Source organism: Electrophorus electricus, chromosome 7 (genome assembly GCF_013358815.1).
Source record: "Electrophorus electricus isolate fEleEle1 chromosome 7, fEleEle1.pri, whole genome shotgun sequence".
NCBI lineage: Eukaryota > Metazoa > Chordata > Actinopteri > Gymnotiformes > Gymnotidae > Electrophorus > Electrophorus electricus.
This window is the reverse complement of record NC_049541.1, coordinates 6568851-6593460: the sequence shown is the minus strand read 5'-3', so window position 1 is coordinate 6593460 and position 24610 is coordinate 6568851. Positions and strand designations below refer to the sequence as shown.

The 24610-nt window shown below is 39.5% G+C and overlaps 3 protein-coding genes across 3 annotated transcripts in view; all 3 read right to left on the bottom strand.

Moving 5' to 3' along the window:
• slc44a5a (solute carrier family 44 member 5a) overlaps positions 1-14302 on the bottom strand; it is a 64461-nt gene extending 50159 nt beyond the window's left edge. The window contains exon 1 of the mRNA XM_027032362.2: positions 14158-14302. Coding sequence (XP_026888163.2) covers positions 14158-14194 — 37 coding nt within the window. The 5' untranslated portion in view covers positions 14195-14302. The remainder of the gene's footprint in view (positions 1-14157) is intronic.
• A 1494-nt stretch (positions 14303-15796) lies between these two features.
• Positions 15797-22856, bottom strand: sdr16c5a (short chain dehydrogenase/reductase family 16C, member 5a). The gene is made up of 7 exons (XM_027029966.2): positions 22713-22856; positions 21994-22326; positions 21344-21475; positions 21013-21112; positions 19844-19988; positions 18363-18488; positions 15797-17021 (listed from the first exon to the last, which is right to left on the bottom strand). The coding sequence occupies exons 2-7, from the start codon at positions 22312-22314 to the stop codon at positions 16925-16927; spliced, it is 921 nt and encodes a 306-aa protein (XP_026885767.2). The 5' UTR covers positions 22315-22326; positions 22713-22856; the 3' UTR covers positions 15797-16924.
• Positions 22857-24230: 1374 nt separating this feature from the next.
• Positions 24231-24610, bottom strand: part of penka (proenkephalin a) — a 2445-nt gene continuing 2065 nt past the window's right edge. Inside the window, exon 3 of the mRNA XM_027031583.2 lies at positions 24231-24610. This exon is cut by the window's right edge and continues 426 nt beyond it. Coding sequence (XP_026887384.2) covers positions 24446-24610 — 165 coding nt within the window. The 3' untranslated portion in view covers positions 24231-24445.

Sequence of the window (24610 nt, the reverse complement as noted above, 5' to 3'; positions counted from 1 at the left end):
TCCTGGGCCAACACTAGTAATGGTTTGAGAGCTTACAGTCTGCTTACATTCTTACTCAACAACAGAGTGATCAGCAGAAGAAGTTGGCACTCACTGCTGATAACATGTAGTAGATGTCCACAATGCTGCAAACCATTCACACCTCTGAGATCGCCTCTGTTCCCAGGAGTAGTTCCACCCTTGTGTTAATCAATCCCGTGTTCCCTATGAGTAAACCTGACTAGTATAAACCCCAATGACTGCCGAGGGTTTTTGCTACAATGCTTTTTTAATAGCATTGTAGCACTTCTTTAATAACTCAACCCCCACCTTGGATACAACACACATGTCCATTTTGGTATCTTGTTTGATAGGCAAGGTACTACCCAGGCTCTTTTATATGAGTGGTTGGACAGAGAATTCAGAACTGTTTTTGATCACCCTCTTGAGAGAGGGTCGAATGGTCGAATACTTGGTAAGATCTGGCAGTGCAAACTCTGTCAGATTATGTTATGGAGTTTCACACTGGCTGCCAGTTGTGGCTGGAAAGAGTCTGCCCTGCTAGTTGCCTTCTGCAATAGCCTGTGTACTGAAATACTGTCGGAGTTAGCCTGCAAGGATGAGGGCTTTGACATTGGCAAACACTAAACCAGGTGCAGGTGTGTGCAGGCATGGTTACAAATAAACAAACAAGACCCTCCCACTGCATGCGGCGAGCCAAACCACGTAACTCGTGAGAGGCGAGCGTCCCATGACAGGGCTTGGATTGGAGGGGCTGATTTATCTCACTGTTCGTCTGGATCACACGCTCTCCACACGGAGATACAAGAGACCCATAATATCAGGCAGCCACCACTCCTGAGCCAGTCCTCACTCTTGTTAGTGGAGAATACACCACTGAGGGTACCTTTATCCACACACTGTCCCAGTATAGATTACTGTGGTCTGAAAGGTATTACTAAGAAATACACTTTCCCAAAGCTGTTGGAACAGGAACAGCTCCAGGGAGCCAAGTAAGTTATACCTCTGGAGCACATACATTCTGGTTTGTATCAGGGAAGGTGATGAATGGAAGACAGTGTCTGTCACTACTTTCAGTCATTATGAATATTTAGTCATACCTCTATAATGCTCTGATGTCTGACGTTAATCACACATCAGCTCTGATTAGCAATGTCCTTTGCAACATGCTCAAAAAATCTGTGATTGCCTACATTGATGATGTTGTGGTATATTTTTCTGACCTTGAAAAACAAGTCAGACACATCCTCATTATATTATTGGAGCATAGATTGTATACAAAAGGAGAAAAAACACAAATTTCACCTACAGAGAAAGCCTTTCTGGGTTATATCATTAGATGGGAGATAGATGATCCATTAGATGGGAGATAGATGATCAGAGGGTGTTTCCATCCCTGCACAGTGCCTTTCTGCTGAAAAATATGTCCTCTGCACATGTAAGGATCATTTCATCATTTGGGCTCACTCATTCATTGTATGTGGTCACCCGAATCTCATCCGTAGCTGCTGTCCTAACAACCTTTGGCCAGCTTTTGGTAGGAAAGAATGTTAGCTAACATACATAAGTTTGTAGCTTCCTGCACCACCTGATCACAAAGTAAATACAACAAAACAATTCCAGTTGGCAAGTTAGAGCCTCTCTCCGTCTGATTCACGCTGATCTCATTTAGCTGTTGATCTCCCTATGTCTCATTCTTTCACTTCTTTTCTCAGATTTTCCCATTGGGTCAGATTAATAGAGTCATCCTTTTTGTTGGCCTACCCACTGCCTTTCAGACTGCAGAAGTCCTGTTTAATCATGGTGTTTTTTAAGCATCTAGGTGTGTCCATTAGCCTATTTTCAGGTTATGAGTCCTAATCTAATGGCCAGTGGGAGGGGGCAAATCAGGAAAATTTCTGAGAGTATTCTATCATATTCAGGCAGGTTGGTTTCATTTCCTTCACTGGGCAGCGATAGCAACAGAACTTTCTCACTAGTTCTGTTACGTTTGACCCCGTTTGAATGTATTCTAGGCTATCATCTCTCCTTGATCCTTCCTTGTGCTACTGCGATGGTGACTGTAATGTGAAAAGGCCAGGCACCTGTGAAAAATGAATCCATTCCCATGGTCCTGGGAAATCAAGCTCTGCACAACAACATGCAAAAGCACTGTGTACTGCTCTTTCTGGGCCTGATGACATTCTGTTTGAGAAATCTTGTCATAACACAATTGTTCAGGCAGCTTCTGGGTTTTTCCACACACTGTCACACAAGGAAGTGTTTATAATCTTCTGCCATGATAACACCATTGATTCGATCACATCAATTCACCCAAGCATGAGATTCCGCTATTGTATTTGCACACAACAGCAAAGGGATATGAATGTGAAACACATCTACTATATACAATGCCAAATATAGCTGAGCCGTGGCCTGACTGTGATTCTAGGTTACATTCACTTCCTTGTTTCCAGTGTGAATTGTACACAGTTCTGACTCAGTTTAGCTTGTGGAACACATGCAGTGGATTGGACTTTTAGAAGGCCTACAGTAATAGCACTAATAAGTATCAGTTCACTACAGTATTTCTTTTCCTCTTTGAACATAAAGAAAAGTCAAATGACTTCCACTCTGTGCCTCACTGAAGCTAGTAGGTTGTACAGAATTGTGGGCATTTAAAAAACATTCTTTTTGTTAATTATGTTGTAACCTAATTGAATTGTACATGTAATTATATACTTACAGAAGCACACACACACACACACACACACACACACACACACAGACACAAACCTCAACATCCTCAACACACACCCATATACACAGAAACTCATACTGTATTGGATAACCAGATGTTAGGATATCACATATCCTCTGTGCTGTCCCCACAGAGCAGCAATGCTGACCCTAGTCTCTGTGTGAGTCCCACTGCCTTAAGAACAAAAACCCTCACTTCACTCTCAAAAGTGAGCCTGCATGAAGGAGCAGACAAAGGCAGAGAGCAGCAGCAAGCTATGGGAAAACTCTGCTAGCCTTCCTGTTACTTGACATCATATCTCTATGAGAAGCCTGAATGAATGGGAGTGTCGTGGCTGGACTCATCTGGAGGAAACCCTAACAGCATCAAAACCTCTCCAGGGCCCCAATCCTTCTGTACAGTCAGCTGAAATTCAGGATTCAAGATCGTTTTAAACATCCACAACTCTGCTCCTTTCTGTAGTGGGTAAAATGCAGTGGTTTTTGTTGGACAATGTTCTTTCCAAGTATTCTCAGTTAAAGATGTATAAACAGTGTAATTCCATTACTATCCTGAGGAAGAACAATTATGGCAGGGTTAGGTTTGCTAGGTAAAGGAGGAGAAGAGTGAGACTAAACTGTAAGGTCTCTATCCAGTTTTGGAGCTACTGTAGAAAATATTGCCCAGACTGACCAATCATTTAGATTAGGCAGATGTAATATACCCTCGCTTTACACCCCTCTCCATTATACACACACACACACACACACACACACACACACACACACACACACACACACACACACACACACACACACACACACACACACACACACAGGCTTGAGGCTGCTTTTCAAGAGGAAAATCTGGTATTATAACATTATGAAATGTGCTATTGGGTCTGACATTTCAGGAATGCAGCTGAGCAATTATACATTATTATCATTTTATAAAAGAACAAATGGTTTTGCCCCACCCTCAATATAAAGTATTCATGAATGAACTATATGAGGTCCAGACAGGACACGAAATAATAAAAGAGGGAGAGCGGGAGGGAAGAAGAGAAGGAGGAAGGGAAGATAGAGGAAAAGAAGCACATCTGTCCATTTCAAAACTGCCCTTCATTTTTTCATAAGCCCTGTTATAAATATCCATTTCCCCTTTTAATTACAGCACTCCCTCATACACACACACACAGACACGCACACACCCACACACGTGCGCACACACACACACACACACACACACACACACACACACACACACACGTACACACACACACACACACACACAGACACACACACATGCACACACACACATACACACACACGCGCGCACACACGCACACACACACACGCACACAAACACACATGCACACGCACACACACACACACACTTGCAAAGGCACATAGCCATACAAATGTCAATTAGCGGCCAAACATGAGAAGTCAAGCTCATAACATTCCATACAGAGTCATCATGTAATGAGGCGCTGGCAAATGCCCGCTGCAGCCTGGTCCACTAAGCCTACGCCTAATGATCTGTCCAAGTGCACTTATTCCAAAAGCACGGGCCCAGACTTCCAGCTTTGATCTCACATGACCCAGAAAAGAGAATCTAAAGTCCAATTACGGAACAGATGGCTCTTCAATTTCACCATAATTTCAGCTCACCTTATTATACAGGCATCTGAGATTTATAAGACTTACTGTCCGTTTCTCTGCTATTAAGCTTTTGGAATGGCTGCTGTGCATACGTTCCCTACAAGCAAATGTTGGCTGAATCTATGGATCTGACATAAGCTGACATTTTCCAATGTGAATTCAACTTAATATTTAAATTACAGCCAGGATAGCTTAGGTCTACCAAGAAGACCCCAAACCATTTTTTTTAGATCTGACTTTACTGGTCAGACACAGGCTTCTAACCTCTAGACTAAGAACCAAGGGAGATGAATATGGACTGTGTGATTGTAGCTTAATCGAGGGTTGCCTGCACTTCAAACTCTCTGCAGCTTTTGATGGCAGGAAATTCATTCTCTTTCATGGTATGTAATAGCGGCCCCATTCTAGACATGTCGGGTAGAACTCTTTTTCTTCGCTGGAAAGAAACAAAGTAGTTTCTGCTGTCAGTCATACGGTAATGCTCTTTGATGGGAAAGATTTGGAGACCAACACCAGGTTTCCCACATTGTGCCCAGAGTGCGCATATTCACCGTCCTACATTCCAAGAAAATTGACGCATCATTACACATTGATGGGATTCAGTGAATAAGGCTGGATTTATGGATTTTATTGTCAGATACCATGAAGACAGAGTGACATGGTGAAGCTCAGGCATGTCATGTAGATGCAGGCGAGAGGTCATCTGACTTGGGCCCGGGGAGAGAGAGAGCACAATATCTACCGGATGTCAGGGGGAAAAAAAAAAGATGAGAGGACCCAAGAGAGCGGCTGTCAGTTCACTCCTTTGAATGACTTTAATGGCAAATGAAAACATAGCTCTTAAAAGCATGGAGGCCGGAGGTTGTATAGAGTGAAAAATGCCATCAATCATAGACACTGAAGCAAATCAACCGTAGGAGTCAATGAATCAGTAATGAGTTCATACCATTCTGCAGCGCGCAGGGGTGCGATGCAGTAGTCGGCAGCATTCAGACAAAGTCGGCACATTATCACTGGAAAACAGCACGAAGGTGCGAGGAAGCAATAATAACGAACTTGACCATTTATTGACAATAAATCCTTTACCTTTCCTACAAAAGACTATGTAGGGAGTTGTGAAATTCACTAAAGCAATTTAAAATGGAACAGCTTGCTTTACATATATATTAGTGTGTGCACCATGCTAGAGTTAAATTAATTCGCTCACTCTATTGGATTACACACACACACACACGTACACGCACACACACACACACACACACACACACGCACAGACAGCAACAAAGACAGTTATCCTCTTGGGGTAAACAGAACCAAATTGTACCTACAGGTACCAACTGACAGCTGTTTTATTAAAAAAAGAAACTGTTCACAACGTAAAGAAATAAACCTAGAATTTCCTGAGACTCCAGACACCCACGCTGTCATTTAGCAGAAGCTGCAGTCTCACGTTCATCTGCTAAGCCCAGAGCAGGCTTCGCTACCTGCCTCAGTTACATCACTTGCCATTACAAGACACATCATGGCATGGGGAATCTGCAATTCAAATGAGTCAGAACCTGTCTGGCCAGGCTCCCCGAAGGGCAGGTTGGCGGGGCTCACCCTTTTTAGCAGCAACGCTTGGCAGCTGCGGAGGCTGACCTCTCCCGAATTCCACCGCAGGCCATGGATGCTCCCACCTCCAAGTCCACAGGGATGTCCTGCACCCATCTGTCATGTCCTCTGACTTCAGAACATGTTTGCCTCTTTAGCTTCCTCCACCTTTGTCATCATCAAATGGCAGCTGTAGTGGATTGCCACTGCTGCGCGTCACTGCACAATTTAATTTCAACTACAAATGAAAATGAGTAATTGTGTTAAAATGCCATTAAGCAAATTCATTTATATCACGTGCACACATAAAAAAGCAGGAAGTAAAGCTCTGTACATCTCAAAACTAGATCTGATTCACTCCCCCGCCAATGCAGTATTAAAATAAACCAGCAATAGTTTGTGGGTGTGATGTTATGCTATGACTATTATATGCTGATTTTCAGTAAGAATCATGATTGGCAAATGTCCTCACTGAGACACAAAATGTACACTCAGCATATTTGCCAAACTTAATGGCATCACAGTCTGCTTTTACTACTTCAGCAAGAAACTCTGCTTTCCACTCAATAAACCCCTTTCAGTGTCAATTAGACTCCCTCGCTAACACATCCCACAGTGCATTGTACCTCTGTTGTGGGGGTCAGAAGCAACACTACTGCAGCATGGAATGAGGACAAATGAATGGAAAATTTTGTGGCACCTCCAATTATTCCCCAGCCACCCCAAACATTAAACACACATTCTGGTCCTATCAGAGAATGCTGTTGTAGGCCTCAGAGCATCACTGACTTCACAGAGATTGCTTTGCAGTGGAGTTGCCTTAGCGCAGTGTAAAAGTTACATGGTGGTGTGCTTTTGGAGAAATGGGACAGGAGGGATTCAGATTTTGGGGGTATACGTCTAAAAGACAGGGAAGACTAATTATGGTTCAGTAGTCTAAGCTTCAAAGCTATACACTCAAGAGGTATCTTTTCATGATTTACTTCAGAGATGGTATACGATGTTGCTCAAATGCTCCAGTTAGCTGAGGTGTGCCTCAAACAACCTGGACCTTTATACCAAACTGCGGAAATGATAATAGATTTCAGGAAGCACCCTTCTTGTTAGTAGTCAAGAACATTACTGTCAGTGTGGTAGAATCCTGAAATCCCTAAGTACCATTTCACCTCCAGCACTCTTAGCTGGGACAAGAACATCAATTCTATCACAAAGAAAGTGCAGACGCACATGTATTTCTTGAGACAATTCAATTTGTATCGCAAAACCTGTACTCTTATAGTTCTACAAAGCCATCACTGAAAGTGTAATGACCTATTGTTTGCTTCAGCCCCACGACTGTACAGTACAGAAACCAGCTGCAGTGTATCTGAGGTCATCAGGTGTATCCCTCCATCCCTTTTCTGAAATCCACCAATCTCAAGCAGTGAATGGGGCCACCAGAAGGTCTGCAGCTCCCTCCCATCCTTGACAGCACTTATTTCAGAAGGTCCTCCGAACCTCTTTAAGGAACTCAAAACTAAAACCAACAGGCACCACAGTCCCACTACTGAACTGCCTGCATAATGAACTCTAATGTTTACACAACCACACACCTTATATGTCATCATTTTAAATTCATTTTGCACAAAAATCTATATCCTGTAAATTGTTTTTTTTTTTTGTTTGTTTGTTTATGCACCACCTTTATCTGTAATGTTACTTTGTACTGTTGGGATCATTTCAATGACTACAAATTTATCGAAGTAATAATCAGGCAGACAACGCACACTTTCAGAGTGAAATGTAGATATTTATTAGAATTGATATAATAAGGATGAAAGGTGATCCCTTTATCACCTTCTGGAGAGACGCATCAAAGATTGGTCTGTTGTTATCTGGTATCAAGTACATGGTGTTCAGATAAGCCAATGTTACCCAGCAATGGAAAAGTACTGAGCAATGAAAAAACATGTTTGCTCTTCAGGGAGTATATACAATGTACATAGACATATAAACTTTATAAAATTAAGTATAATCCAACAGTACTGTAAATTGTGTTGTTGTGATCTTGTCTGTGCCTTTGTGCATTTATTCTACAGTTTTCAGTAATGTTATTGCACCAGTACCCTGTCAGAGCTATACTCTGTTGAGCAGCTTCCCTCATAACTAAGCAAAGACAGGTATCTGAGAAGTAGAGTGGAAATTTACTTTTCTGAATTTACATTTCTACAGTGTTCATTGGTGTCCAGTAGAACTTTCTTGCTTGTTTATTTGTTGCTTGTTATTTGTTTGTTTATTAATTGAAGTCAATTAATTGACTTCAAACTGTTTTAATTGACAGTAATGTATGTAAATAAGTCTATGTACATAAATATGCATTTAATTCAGGTCACTTTTTAAAAAAACAATACATCACTTAGAGAGGAACTTCAGAGAAGTAGTGGTGCTTCCCAGTCAAAGCAATATGATCAATGATCTTAACTTGCTTAGGTAAGCTTAGTGATCTGAGGGCTCTGAGATCACGCAGCATGTAGCTAAGCTCAGAATGCTTAGAAACTGCCTTTTGCATTCATGCTATGTTGTGAGCACGGCGGACTAGCTGTCAGTGTCATCAAACTCTGAGCTACAAGAAGCACAGCATATTAGAACATATAACAGATATTGCAAAAAGGAAATAGCTTATGTAATAAGCTTTCCTTTCTTGTTCCTGTCGTCCCACTCCCAATCACATATGCCGGATCTGCTATTAATATATTTACTGGTTAGCGTAATCTGGCGAACGTAGATTTGATTCCTTTTTTAAATGTTATACAAACAGCATAAAAATGCTGAGCTTTTGTGTGTAATTCAGAGCTCACCATGCATGTTAGCTGGCTATGTGTCAGGCTCTCTCTCCTCACTGAGATCTGCAGAGAAATCAGTCTCCTGGTTTCACCAGAATAACTCTGCACAAATGTCAAGCAACCGTCCTTGAAGTGAGCTAATAATGTACTGTGGTCTGCTAGGCTATTTAAAGTTCCTGGTCCTTTTAAAGTTTTGAAGTTGATATCTCTTATAAAAGCTCAACCTTGGATAGGGTAGACGCATATGGCAAGCTTATCCCAGCTATGTTTCTTTTGAAATTCAGTTCAGTTTCATAAAGTTTTTTATAGTTTATTTATTTTTTGTCATGTATGTCTGATATAGATAAAGTTACAGGGTTTTAGTTTATTCTTTTAATAGTTTGGAAAAAAAGTTTTTTGAATTCAGTTTCATGTGTAAAGATCAGGCAATTTATGCATCCCTCCAGTCCCAGTTAAGGGACATCATGAGGTAAGCTCAATTAAATCAAATCTACAAAGAGATTTACAGGAATATTTGGACTGTCCACTGAATTTCAGGTGATGTCCAGCATAAGGAGAGCTAGAATGGATTTGTGCATGTCTCAGAATTAATTAAAAGAGACCTTATATTTCACAGTTAATATCACAGTAAAATTAAGGTGCTCCTGAGAGTTCACTTGGTAGAAAGTGTAATGTAAGTGTAATGTAAAGTGGAATCCAATACCTGGTAAAAGATAGCTGGCTTCAACGATAGGTCTGTTCATTTCATTTTAATGGAATTGCCTCTTAATGCACTTTTTATGAATAATTTACTTAATTTACTTCTCTTTATGCAGCACCAATTCCATTAGATTCATGTGGATTTTAACCTTTACTTAGGCATAACCTTAATGTGTGTGTGTGTGTGTGTGTGCGTGCATGCTTGCGTGCGTATGTGTCTTTCCTTCCTTTCCTCTCAAGGTAGGCCAGCCTCTGAAACTCCGGTGTGAGGCAGCTTCTAAGAAACCTTGTGAGATTGATTGTAACTGATGCAATTTCAGGCTGAAGCAATTTTCTTTTCGCTGTGCCCAAAGTAGAATGCCATGAAAGTTAATGCCCTTGTCTGGAGCTTCTGCTGACAGCACTTAGAAAGAAAGGCGGCAAGACTGCCTTTTTATGTCTTTTGTCCATTAGAGATTGCTTGGTGCATTGGGTACCATTACTAAGCAACACTTGGGGTCTTAAAACTGAGACAAAGGTTTGAACCTCAGCTGTATTATATTCCTTCTGCCATTCCATCAAAGAACACAATGAGAACCAGGTTAGCAGGGACTTCTTTTTCCTGTGACTATGTCACACCCTAGCCTAGTGATCTGCAAGGTTGTGTGATCAAAATAAGAGTGCTGAGCTCCTCCTCTTGTCATGGCAATGCAGCAAAGGTGGTACTTTGAAAAGATGCAGTAGGAAGCTTGTGTAGAAATTAGGAACGTGTCATATTTACCCCTCTGCGAGATACAAGAGGAAAATAATGCAAGTTGAATTCAGAAAAAGCAACTAGCATGAGTCAACACCTCCTCTGCTATCCTGCACAAACTCTGAGTGATGAGTCAACTCCAGTAGCATGGCACAGGAAATTGGTGGAGGCAGCAGGACAAGAAGTTAAAGTGCAGTGTTATAACACACAGTCTCCATATCGATGCTTCCTTGTAACACGACATCACTAATGAACCTCATCAGAGTGTTTCCATGATGTGGTCAGACAGAGGCACTGGAATTAATGAAGTTTAACGAGGTGCACAGTTCACCGTGTGCCAGTGACTCGCCAAAACTCTCCCAGAATGCATGCTGCACTCCATTGCTCCAGCACTCAAGCAGTGCCTCGTTTCGGTTTCAGGAGACAGGGAGGGTTCGTCTCTTGCTTCTGCCTCTAAAACAGGAGGTCATCCATATTCATGAGGCCCAGAATTTATTGCCTGTGCCAAAGTATTCATCACTGATCCAGGTGCTGACACCCTAAAATGTAAGCACTGGGATCACCTGGTATTCCCTGCATGGTTGGTTGGATGTGCTCTGCAAAGATATCAAGCTACAGGTGGGGAGGCCAATGGCTACCTGCCAGGCAAAAAAACAGAAGTGTGTTGGATGGTGGCGGTGAAAAAAGAAGCTCCTGTTTCATTTTTTTTTTTATTAGCATTTTACAAGCTCAGGAAAATGTCACAGACACTCTTTTGACAATGCTTAATAAGATGGAATATTTAAAAAGATGCTCATAAGAATCATCATAAGGGATTTCTGGCCACCATGACTGAGTTTGATCTCCCCTCCCCCAATATAAATGGTACATTCAGTGGCTTCTGCTCTACAGACCATCCACAGTAGTGGATTAAACAGCAGATCTCAGAATAGGGCTGCAAACATTCCCATGAGGCTTTGCTGTGAAAAAGATCGTTGAAAGGATTTATGCTGTGCTTCTGTCATTATTACACCCACTCAAATAGCCGTTTAGTCCATCTAGCAGCTCCTGCATTCAGCTTCTTGGCCTCCAAGAGGAAAAAAGGTTAGACAGATCAAAATGGGTGTTAAGGACCCCATTTAATCCTGATTACTTCTCACTCTCTGAAGGTGTCATGATGGAGACTTCATCTGTTAAATTAATTAAGTGAAGGCATACCTTGTGGGGCCCCTTATTGGGTTTTGGAGATTGCAAGTAATAGAGCAGAACTCCAAGGCAAAGACCATATTAAGGCACTTAGACTTGATTAGAGTCTTTGGAGGATGCAGATAAAAAAGAAGCATGATTTGTATTAGGAATGAAAAGTGCTTCAAATATTCATATAGCAGAAGGTGCACAAACAACATGTGCAACCGATGACCCATCCCTCACCTAGTAGTTTGATTGCAGGCAAGGACTAAAGTTAAAAAGATTAAAAATAAATGCATATAACTCGTAGTTTTTCAATTATTATACGGACTGCCTACAGCACAGAGACAACCTTCTGAGATAAAACATGGTTATATATGTCCTATGTCGTCGATAGATATGGAGGATTACATTTCTAAATTCAATTTATCCAATGTGATTTCTTTTCAAGGTGGAATCAAGCCCAGAGCTAAAAATTCATACCAGCAGAATTAGCCAAAAGTAATTTACAGCGTGTTCAATATGTCTTATTTACATGATGTACCAATGAGTATGTAGCTTGACAAAATGCTTGTAACAGAACTAATCAAAAACAAACCAAGGGTTTGAAACAGCATGCTTTTCTTTTTCTTATGTCATTTAAAGGAATGGATGTCCTAAATCTGCAACATTCCTTTGTGATTTTCAGCACACAAGCGTGGCACAGCAATGTAGTCCTGGAGTTTCGAAGGGCACTTGAGAAGAACAGAAGAAGCACATCCGAGTACAGTCTTGGGAAAAAGAGCTCAAGAACCTGAACAACATGTTCTATTAGACCTTCGGTTCCTTGTACCAACCTGTCCATCAAGCATGTGTCACTGACCACAACACCTACCAGCATTAAGAATACAGAGGAACAGGGATGCCAGTGTATAACACTCCCATTTGTTTGTGTGTGTGTGTGTGTGTCTTTCTGTCTGCATGTGCAGCCACGTGCATGTCCATGGAGTAGAAACACATCTCAGATTAGGCAAGAAGCAAGGGGTGAGCCAGGGGAAGGTGACAGGCAGGATTATCTCTGTCCTACAGAGCAGGCTTATCCAGCTGCCTGAGCGTGTCCACTGCTAGATAAGGCTTGGCCAACAAAGAAGACCCAACATTAATTTTCAATCCACTCTTCTATCTCAGACCACAGAAAGCAGTGGCATCTGGCTCCTGCCCGCAGGCATGCTGACTATCATAGAGCAATTACACTGCTCATTCTTGATTTTCAGGGCAGTGGGGTTTTTGTTAGTTTTTGTTTTTCATATTTTTTTCCCATCAAATTATTATCTTGGCAGAGACAATGTCAGGATATCTTTTTTGAACATGACAATGTATTGTTTGATGTGTAATATTTGATTTGTGTGATGTTTGATATGAAGCAAAAAATTTTATCACTTGCATGTTCAAAGTGTATAAAGCTTGAACACAAGAAGAAGGCTAAAACATAAGATGATTTTAAATATTTAAAATGCTACCATAGTCTTAATGTGGTTTGAGATGCTTACCTAACAGTTGGCCTGTTCTTTGTTTTCTTGCATTCCATTTCACTTAAAGGCACTCTAAAATAAATATCAATACATTAACCATAAACGGAACCACTAGCTTTTAGGCAGCTATGAATTGTCATTCAAATTCAGTACTTAATTTATACCTTTTATACACTTAAATTGCCATTAACTAATCTTTGGCATTAAGCTTGACTGAACTATTAGTAGCCAGTGTCTCTCAGCATGGCCTTGTTAAGGTTCCACAAAACACAATCAGATCCTTTTAGTACCATTCAATTAGAGAAAATAAAGTCAAGACTCTCTAATAGCTTGGAGGCTATTTCATGAGATCAAAGACGTCTTGGCACTGGTTGCCTTGTCACTCATCATTTTACAGAGGATATATTCTCTTATAACACTGGGTAAGATGTTCAGTCAGCTTTTTTGTCTACAGTAACACTAAAGACGAGGTATGATGTTGTTTTCATAAACTTGTACTGGAGACTTAATTTGACATATCCATTTATCACATGCGCTTCTGAAAATGAGTGGCATAGCCTACTAAGTCGATAAGAGTTCAGTGTGGTTAACTTAATTTTCAGTGACGTTCTCTTTCATACGGCAAATGAAGATACGAAATTACGTTTGGAAGTCTACAGCAGAATTCAGGAGGAGCTCAGTGTACCCAGGTCAACAGACTTTGTCTGAGCAAGAGGTCCTAAGAGTGAAAGAAGAGCCAGGTCACATTTAGAACGTAGTTTTCAAAGGCAGTACAGTCACTTTGTGAACGAGGAGTCGTAGGTGATAGGCTACTGTAGGACACACTGTTCTTCAGCGATTTGCTGAGCGCGAGGGCTACACACAGTGCCCATGGCAACATAAAGTTGCATACCACCACTATTCCAGTGAAGCCGCGAGCGCAAATCACTGAAAAGACAGGCACGTGCGAAAACAAAGTAGCCGTCGCTAATCCCGGAGCTCACTATTACAAATGTTTGTAACATTCATATTCACAGGCTTCTATTTCGGAATGTTTTAAAATTTTAAATTGTTACAAGATATGTATATTTTTTAATCTGGACGGGTGGAATGTCTTCTTCAACATATCCTGCATCTCCTGTAAGTTAACGTTCCCAAAATGTTATCTATATCCTGCTCTGAAAGCTATTGCAGTCATCGCGTGAGCAACACAAGCCACAATGTACGAAGCCCGTACAGTACGTGCAATATACAGACAACAGCAACTTACCATAGAAGACAGACGGGACTTCGGTTTTCCTTGCCATTTCAAACTGAACGGATATTTCACAGGTTCACTTTGATCGATAGTTTGGTGATATGCAGCTTCAATGAGTACAGTCTGGTCGGACAATTTCAAGTGTGTAAGGATTCCAAACGGTGGCAAACGCGAATGATGTTTACAGCGGAGCGGCACGTCATCAAATGGAGTGGAGCATTTACAGTAGCGGGTACAACACGCCACGCGCTAACAAAGCGACTTTCCTGTGCACTTCTAAAGCCTACCGCTGATACGTAGTCTGTGCACGGGTCAAATAATACCCTTAATTCGTGATAAACACCTACACAGACGGCCGAGAACTATAGTCTGTAGCCCTCCTGCGCGCCACTGCTTCAAGTTACCACTAATAATCTAGGTCTAATTTAATGTCGCGTAAAAACTACTGCGAAAATAACTAATATAAAGGAAATATAAATAAATAATATAAAGGAAGTCAACACTTTCCAGATTTTCCAGCCTGCTATTTCGTTGACTATTAGGGTAATATAATATATTATAATACAGGGTATATTTGCACACACTCGTGCTGCATGTATCAAACCTGTGGGTTTCATGGCTGGTGATCAAATAATTTACATGAGCGTTTCTAAGGTGTAACTAAAGTGACCCCTAGTGGAACGAAGACATACAGCACCTGACACGAACAACATTGCTGCTGTTAGGCGTTCAAGAAATGTACACACTAAAGACATTTAATTTTCGATGCCTCAGAAGTCTAATATTGTTTTGCCCCTCCATAAATTTACGTATTCAAGGGGTCCACGCCTTTCTTATAGCGACAAAAAATCCCCAGAAGTCGGAAATTTCCCAGAAGTAAAATAATGCATGCATGGACCCTGAAAAATAAAGTCAAAAGCAATCTTTGTTTCTTTAAAATGATTCGTTATTGAGACAAACCCCTTCAAAATCATGAACCAAAATGGAGTACCTTGATGCTGATTATTACTCTCCCCGCAACGTAATGTCTCTGCCTTTGTACTGCTCTGTTGCTGTGTGTGAATATCAGTTCTGTTTGATGAGGTGTGGAATGAGGCGGTGTGATAGTTCGCAACAATAAAGTGAAATCCATTTATTTTTCGCCACAGGCTCTTCCCTGCAGCTCAGCATCAAATCCAACCTTTGCCAATAAATTCAAATCGCTCCTCTTATCGCTGCTCTGCTGTCTCTCTTCTCTGGCTCCTCTCGCGCGGGGTTATGGTGTCAAAACTCGTGCCTGCCGAACGCTCTTCACTGCAAGCAGGTGCTAAACAGATAACGGGCCGGTTTTTGTGCGCTTAACTGTTCTCCGTCCCTCTCTCACTCACCAAACTAATGGAACAAACATTACACATTCTATTACATTAAAATAGATTTGTTTATAGATTTATGTACGGAATTATATACAATCAAACAAATTGCATCATTAACGTGTTTTAAAACATGTTTACTTACTATATTAATTGGAAGAATTTCGGTCCGTCGCTATTAGAGCTAAATATATCCAGTCAGTTACAGCAGAGAAAGGCTTTGGCTGACTGCTGTAGCCTAGCAGTTATTCTTTTTATGGGTTTGTGAGATTTTTGTAGTAATATAGATTTGGTATACTCCCCTCGATACCACCTTTTCAACAAAACATTTTTATTAAGTATTTTTCCATCACACTAGCTTTTGTGCAGTCATTTTGTTTAGAACCTTAAAACAAGAGAGTTCTTTAAAGTCTTGATGTAGTCCAGTAATGGGTGAATAACTGTGGTTGAGGGCATGATAATGTGAGTTCCCTTCACAATCCAGTCTGGAACTAGACTTTGTTCTGGCTGGAGTGCAAAAAATATTCGCTGGGTAGTGCAGAGGACTGTTCCACCCAACACCCGCAAATAGAGCACAGAATGGATGAAGAGTCAGTGAACTGGCATATGCCAAAGGGGACCTACAGCCTCTCTCACACACTAAATATTTTCACAGAACAGTGGATTATGTTGAGGAAATTTCTTTTGCATAATAGCACATTTTTGACCATGATTCAAATGTTGGCAGGGCACAATTCAATTATTACAGTGAGTCAACTTACACAATCTTGAGGCATTTTTTAAAAGAGAAGCAGTTTCTTGAAGTTGCATGAAAAAAAAAACAAAAAACAATCATTGTGTATTCACTGTAAAGTGTTTCAAGATTTTGCATTCTCTTCAGCTTATTCTTGTAACAGTGCATTCACCTCTCTGATGTATATGGTACATACCACTTTCAAAATAACACAATAGCACAGTATACAGAATACAGTATACAGAAGCCACTTTGCTTAGTGGTCAAATGGTACAGTATAGCAAAGTAATGAGGAAATGGGTTAGAACCAAGTTAAACTATTACAAAGTATGGGTTACTTAATGCAAGGGTCAACACTTTACACTTATTTAAATCAATTCTCAAATGTTCAACTGGACAAATAACAGTTTAGAACTGACAAAAATGAATAAAAACAATAAATTAGCCTCAGAAGGCTTTCAAGTCTACTTTATCCTCATTCTGCTCCTTTAAAAGCTTTTAATACAATAGAGCCTAAAATAAGTAAAACTATAAATAGATTAGGATCAGGCTCCATAACTGATTATTGAAGCCTTTCTAACATTTCCTGCACCATTTGGTCCTGAAATAAAATTTTACAAGTTCCAATTTATAATAAAAATATAAATAAAATCATGTTAAAACTACATACATGTTAAGGCAGATGAACGATTATGGCTTAATCCTTTTTCTTTTGTCTTCCTTTGAAAGTGTCCATGAAGTTAAATGCTCCTAGATACATGCCCAGGATCACTGCTTCTTTCCATGGCACCAGGCTGTGGAAAACAGAAGCGCTGAATTATTTACTTTGAACATTGTCACGCTGTAGTGCATACCACAGTGACACTCAATCAGCAGACGCCTGAAGACGAGAGGACAGGTGCTATTTAAACAGCCGACAGCGACAGATGAAATGAGCTGAAAAGAAGATGAGTGCCGGAACTATAAGAATTTGAAAAGTCTGACACCATATTGGACAACCTTTGATTGCCTGCCCCCCCCCCCCCAAAAAAACATGTGCACATAAAATCATGGTTTACAACACACTGATGCATGTCTCATCTACAGAAAGATCTCATATCAGCATTAAAAAGAGTATTCATGTTTAGGATGGAGTTTCAAGAAGCCGGTGGAAGAGTCATGTGTCAAATGAGACTAAGAAACTAACCTGCATGATAAAAGACAAAAGAGTAGATAATGATAGTTTTGATTTAATGTACATGAAAATGATTTGAATGACCATGATGCAGACATGTTTCAGATGGCTAGTTCTCTTACAAGTGTGAAAGTATATTACCATAATAATGGCTACTGTCTCGTATTCAAACATAGAAAACAAAGATAATTGCAGCCCCTCTGTCAAAATAACTGTACCATCTTCAGGCTGGAATTAATTTGACAGTTTTTTCATACTGGGGGTCACAATTCCTTGCCCAATCAAACAGGTGTCAATTATATCTGCTACACTTTGCGCTTTGTTCTGTTGTCTGTAATGGTCACAGGCTGTTGTGAAATCACTTGAAAAAAGTAAGAAGTGCACAAAATGAACATGCTCAGCAAGTTTGTCGAAGCGCACAACCCCTTTAAGAATTCAGCTGTACAGTGCAGCAACACTGGGTTTCTGATGTTTATAAACACTGCAGGTGTTTATTCAACTTGTGCTCGGTGAGGCCCTATTTTCTACATGTATCTAAGTATTACAACTGTTACATTGAGTTAACAAAACACAAGTTGCTAAAACTCAGTAAAACAATATAACCCAACAATCAAGCACTGACTAGGATTTTTGAAGATACACAACATCTTTATAGATGCACAATGGGAGGATGTTACATGCTTAAATCAGGACCACACCATTTCTCAGACACATGCGAGAGGCAGGGTTACACGAGACTGAAATGCATAAGCATCTTTTCCCATTGTTCTGCCATTGAAATGCCTGACTAGACTGGGGTGGCATACAGCTGGCAAAGGTGACAGCATGGCACCCTATGCCTCATTAACACCCTGACAGGACCACATAGCTCATCTACCTGCAAGTGCTTTCTGAATGACCCAGCCCTATGTGCAGGGAAGAGCAGGCAATAATGAGTTCAGGCTTTAATATGTGGCCTTACCTTTTCAGGATTATTAAAAGGTATACGGTCTTTGGCATTAACAGGTAGGTTTGGTCTGTCAGAATGGCATTCATGATCTTCTTCGCAACATACTCTGGTTCCAGGATGGGAAGCATGCGAGGCCATCTACAAAAAGCAGAGCAGCATACTTATCATACTGAGTGTGAAGACTGTGATGCCTTAGATACCTTCAGCATGGCACATTTTTCCCTGCTCTTGTAAGGAAGAAGTTAGGTTTTGCTCAACAAGGCCTTTATTATTAGGGATGCATGAACCCCATTGTTTTCACTGCCAATATGGATGCTGAATACTTAAACTCAAGCATGACAACAAATATAGATACAAGCATTCTTCCTTGTAGACAAAGTTGTACACAATCCTTAAATGTGAAGGTGTTAAACTACCCTTCTACAAGGGGTGAACGTTGCATAAGATCAAATTAATGCATTGTTTACCATCAGGCTTACTATGTTCTTATGAAGTTTCTAAATCTGCAGATTCTAGATGCAGCATGCTCAGTGTAACAAACATTCAAAATTCTGTTATCAGGAAAACTTTATATTTATAGCCTCTATATGCAAGATATTTTAGTTCTCTGTAGATCGTTGCATGATTATTAATTTTGCAATCGCTCAGTAGTTACATAGTACCCTTTAGGTCTATTTTATGCACAATTTATTGTGGCAGAAACATATGTATTTGAAATAACAGGTCTCACAGGTCATCTTTTCAAGTATATTTTTAAAAAAGTACATTTGTTTCCAGAAAAGAAGAAGAATATTACCACTACCAGAGACATAGATAAGAATTCTCCTCCAAAGTGAGCTCTGTTCTGGTGGTCCAAGCAGGCTATATATGCAAGACACATTCAACTGCCAACACTTCTGCCAAATAGCCAGAATGGCACTCAAAACACAGACAAACATGCTCTTGGGCTGAGGCCTGTTTAAAATGAAAACTAGCCTACTGACATGAGGGGGTGTCAAAAGCACACCAAGCCTCTGACAAATGCTCTCCTCTCTTGGAAGTTCTTTTCTCAAATGCCATTCTATTAAGTAATCTATGAAGTCTCCAAATAATCAATAAAGTATATTTGAGGTTTGTTGAAGTATTTAGGTCCAAAAGAAATTATATTAAAAACCAAAGAACAAAATTGAGGATTCTAAAGGGAAACCAGTTAAAATAAGAAATGCTACAGTATCCTATCTATCCTTTTATACATTAAGCACAAACAAATACATAAATACATAAAAATGACTCTAGTTCTAGTTGATTGATATGTTGGACTCTAATCTACTGTAGTAGGATATATTCTATGAGTAAATGACAAAGCACTTTGTAATTCTCTTTGGACAAGAGTCTGATAAATGCCGTAAATGTAAATGTAAAATGTAAAATGACTGAAATCAAGATGTGCTCAGATTCACCCTGAAGCTATAGTGGACACTGAAACTAAATTTAATATCCATTTAATTACTTACTTCGTAATACAGCCATTGAACATGCCAGTGTTGATGAAGTATGGGCACACTATTGTGGTCTTGATGCCATCCTTTCCTGTGGCGATTAGTTCAAGAGCCACTGACTCAGCAAAGCCCACAGCAGCAAACTTACTCGAACAGTAATCTATGAGGAAGCAAAGAAATTTTTCATGTACAAAGCAGTTTTAGACATTCACCTTCCAGCCATCACCTGGAAACTGAGCATGTGTACAGAGAACAAAAGTAGCAGTAATCCACCACTGATTCACCTGAGGTAATAAAATGTTTTGTAGACAAAAGAGAATTAAAGTGTCGAGTTAAATATTATTCGGTACTCTCATAAAGTGATCTGTGACCTCAGTGCAGTGGCCTTTTAATGTCTCTGTGGACATACCAGATGCATCCAAAGATTTATCCATATAAATAGAATCTTTAGTAATGCCTCTGTGGGCATCTGAGGACATGGTGCAGTGATCTTAAAGGCCACTGAGCAGGAGAAAAGTGGATTATTCAGGTTTTTTAATATATATATCTATATATCTATATATATATCTATATATCTATATATCTATATATCTATATATATATATAAAAATATCTATATATCTATATATAAAAATATCTATATATAAAAATATCTATATATCTATATATCTATATCTATATATATATATATATATATATATATATATATATATATCAAATATGTCCCTTTCGTTGGGATATCATGGTGTCAAATCTCAATTTACATAAATAGTTTGGACATAATGGTGGTATCGTCAAAGACTGGAATGTAAAAAATGACCTCATTGCACCTGAAAGCTGTATAAAAATCTGTATAAAAACCGGAGTGTCTTTGTCGGAGTTACACATTCTCCGGAGGGTACCTCAAAAACATTTTAAAAATGTGTAACTTGGAATAGACTTGAGTCTGCATCCTTATTCTTTATTTGGACTTTATAACTTTAAAGCCAGCAAATTAGAAATTTAGGAGCTAAAAACCCAAGACTCTTCTTCCTCAGAAAAGCTCTACTAAGGCCATGGAGAGATCATCCGAATACAAAATACTAAGGGTATTCTAAGGTCAGGAAAATAAAGCAGGGAATGAAATTCATTTAAAAGGATAATGATCAGCATCTGATTTGGTACGTTGATGCCAAGAGCATTACCTGCCAGGCCATTAACGCCTATGAGGCCTGCAGAACTAGCAATGCAAACCAGGTGTCCATGGTTTTTGCCAGTCATTGCTGGAAGAAAGGCCTTATATGTCTGAAACAGATGCACAAAAACACACATTTGCTGCAATAAAAAACAAACAAACAAACAAAAAAAAAACACCACCACAAACTGCATGAATAGCTACACACACTGTTCAAATGTAAATATACAGGCATTACAACAATGGAATAAAAAAAACACAAACAATACTAGGTCTTAGCTTTTGTTCTTTAAAAAAGGCATTTCTTTAACAAAACAACATTTCAGACAATTTGTTAATACCCAAAAATGTGCCATCGTGTTTACTCTGACTGTTTTCTCAACAAGAACATCTGAAGACTCCATGAACTTCTTGCCAGTGACAATACCAGCATTGTTTATGAGAATGGTGACATCTCCAACCTCTTGCTTAACCTGCAAAAGGACAATGGGGGTAAAAAAAACAATTATTAAGCAAATGAACAGTACTGAACAAAATACCTACATGATTAAATGATGCATAAACAAAAGATAAATGAGGGTTATGAAGAACTAGTGCTTTGGAATTAATGCAAAGTTTAGACAAAAGTACCGTCATAACTTAATGACTCATTTGTAATATGTGGATGAGCCATGTTGTTTAACAGCTTAACTGATGTGCATCGCACGCACATCCAAATTATTTCCTTTAAATCAATTGAATCTGTGCTGAAAGTATAACTTCCTGAAACACTATTAACACTATCATGAAGCAGCCTTTAAAAACAAACACTTGGCTTGTAAATAGCCTAGTGTTTGCAGGCCAAGGCACTTTACGTTCTACTGTCGTTAGGAAAAGAAAACATACATTTTATAGACTACAGTGGAGTGATCAAAAGTTTGTTCCACATTGTTCAAACCATAATGACAAATCTGGTTTTTCTTGTTGCGCGTCAGGTTTTGGAGTAGTTCACCTGCTCTGCCACTCGGTAAACTTCGGCCCTGTCGCTGCAATCCGTCTGGTAGTAGTATACCCGTGTAGCACCCTTTTCGTTTACTGCACGTGCAGTTTCCTTTAAGCCCTCCAAATTAATGTCCCATAGCACCAGTGAAACATCCATTGTAGCAAACTCTATCGCCAGGAGCCGGCCAATACCCCCGCCTGCTCCCGTGATAAGCACTATCTCGCCAGCCACATTCTTCTTCTCAAGTGTAATGAAAAGTTTTACAAAAGCTTCCAAGAGGTAGTAGATGGTCAGCAATATCACGCGGAGAGTCTCCACGAGAAAATTCATTTTGAGCTGCGCCTACGGGATTAGATGCATAATGAGCACAAACAAATCGGATACAGTGACTTAGTTTAAAACTTTTACTAGTCTTATCATACGCTGCATCTTGTAGTCGTGAAACGAGTAATTTAACCTAGTTAAGGGTAGGGTGTACTTGAACTAACAAACACCCAGACAACTACCTAGTTAAATACTGTACATCCGCAGAAGGTCTGAGTGAAAGTTATCGCTAGCCTGACCTTTCAGGTTTTAGTTGTGGTATGATAACTAGGTTAGCAAACTGAAATAAATTAGCTAACGATAGCTAGATAATTCTATTTATTGGACGTAGTGTCAAGTACATTGAATCACTGCGCTTGTCTCCAAAATACTATAATCCATAAATTATAGACGCCAGTACTCACCTCCTTGTCTGTCAGCTACAAACACTTGACTGGTCTTAGTCTCCTGTCATGGAATGGAGTCAACATGAAATCGCGAGGAAAATTTGGACGTAAACACACAACCTTGTAATTACAATTCCCTGCTAGTTGTGCAATAACGCTAACAGTCACATGATTTTTCCTATGGCTACCGTCGCGCAAAGGCTTGTGGGTGTCTTTCTTATTCGACTAATGGCACAAATTAAAGTTAAGATGTTTCTGCAAACGCAAATTTAATTTAGGCATATTTTATTTGCTTTCCGTTTAATATTGAATTTTTTTTTCATTGGAGAGACTACACACGGATTCCAATGTTCCCTAATTTGTATCCCCGTGAGGATATCTGATATCCGACTAAATTCTTGAGCGTGAGAAACTACTAAATTCTTGTGCAAGGAATTATCGTCATATCTGTTTTATAGTCATATCTGTAAGACAATTAAATCTGTTTTAAAATGGAGACAGCTTTTAAAACACAAGCTACTTAAAACACGTTTTATGTTTTCTAGATTATTTACTTCTTAACAAAACATCCAGCTTCATACTACTGTTGATGAGGTATGAACATATACTGTCATCTCTATCTGGTTAATTGGACCCATGGATAAGAAATCAAATGTCCATCCCATACAGGGAATTTTGTAGGTATAAACAAATTGTGTGTTTTATATTTTTGTTGTTTACATTAATGTATAATATATACTTTTCTCATTATGTAGTGTAGTCTATGCACAATCTTCTTATCATAAGATATTTTGTTTGTTTGTTTGTTTCTGTTGCAGGCAGTAAGCCCCTTAAAAAAATAACATATATGACTTCTGAAGAAAAGGTATGGTTCTTTATAAGGTATCTCGTATCTCCAGATATGTAGCTAGACCATTTTATTCTATTGGCCTATTGTTTTATAAGTGTCAATAGGGACCTGCTTACCAGGGGAATGACATAGTTTTGGAGGCACTTATGGTACAGTGATGATCATTGTTCAGGTTAATTTCCCAATAGATGAGCAGGTCACTGACGCATTTCATTTGTGCATTCAGATTAATTTATTGTATTCTGTACATCTGCTGTGTCAGACACGCTGGTTTGATTCAAAGAGAAAGTAAATGCAGTTAAAACTATATGCTACAAACATCAACATTAGCAACTACATGTAGTTGAATCTGAAATTAACTGTTACTTGCACAGGCAAATGAATAACCTACAACATAATGAGGAAACTCCGGAAAGAAAAGCACACCCTGAAACTGATTTTCTGTGACTGATGTGTCTTGCACACATCCACAGAATGGTGATAATCTCAAGATCTCTTGAACTTTTCTATATACAAAGGAATATCCATATATAGAAAAAAAGTGGGGTGGACATAGAAACAACCTATCAACCTATCTATCTATCGATCTATCGATCGATCTATCGATCTATCGATCTATCTATGTATGTATGTATGTATGTATGTATGTATGTATGTATGTATCTATCTATCTATCTATCTATCTATCTATCTATCTATCTATCTATCTATCTATCTATCTATTATTTATATATGGGAAACATACTAATAAACAAAGAACATGAAGGATAACTGCACAATAGCCATGACAAAAAAAAGATGCTGGTATATGTGTATATAAAAATAAATTAAAGAAGTGGCAAGCTCTACACCAATTTGGGATGTTTGAGATGAATGTTCCTTCTAATCTCCAAAAATATTCTTAATCCATGAACCCTCCATATCTCTTCTGAGTGTCTGGCAGCGCGGACTCCCCTCCATCCTTCCAGCGTTTATAAGTTCCGTAGCCCTTCTGCTCATCAAGCCACTGTGGCCTGCCCACACGGCGCATGAAACCCCCGTAGCGTTTGTGGAGGTCCCTCCCCAC

Bases quoted from the DNA above. Each gene is read 5' to 3' on its own strand.
- sdr16c5a (XM_027029966.2), bottom strand. From the start codon at position 22,314: ATGAATTTTCTCGTGGAGACTCTCCGCGTGATATTGCTGACCATCTAC. The intron at 21,476-21,993 runs GTGAACTACTCC...GTCCTTTTGCAG, and splicing joins TTTACCGAGTGGCAGAGCAG to GTTAAGCAAGAGGTTGGAGA. The intron at 21,113-21,343 runs GTATTAACAAAT...CATCTGTTTCAG, and splicing joins ACACGATGGCACATTTTTGG to ACATATAAGGCCTTTCTTCC.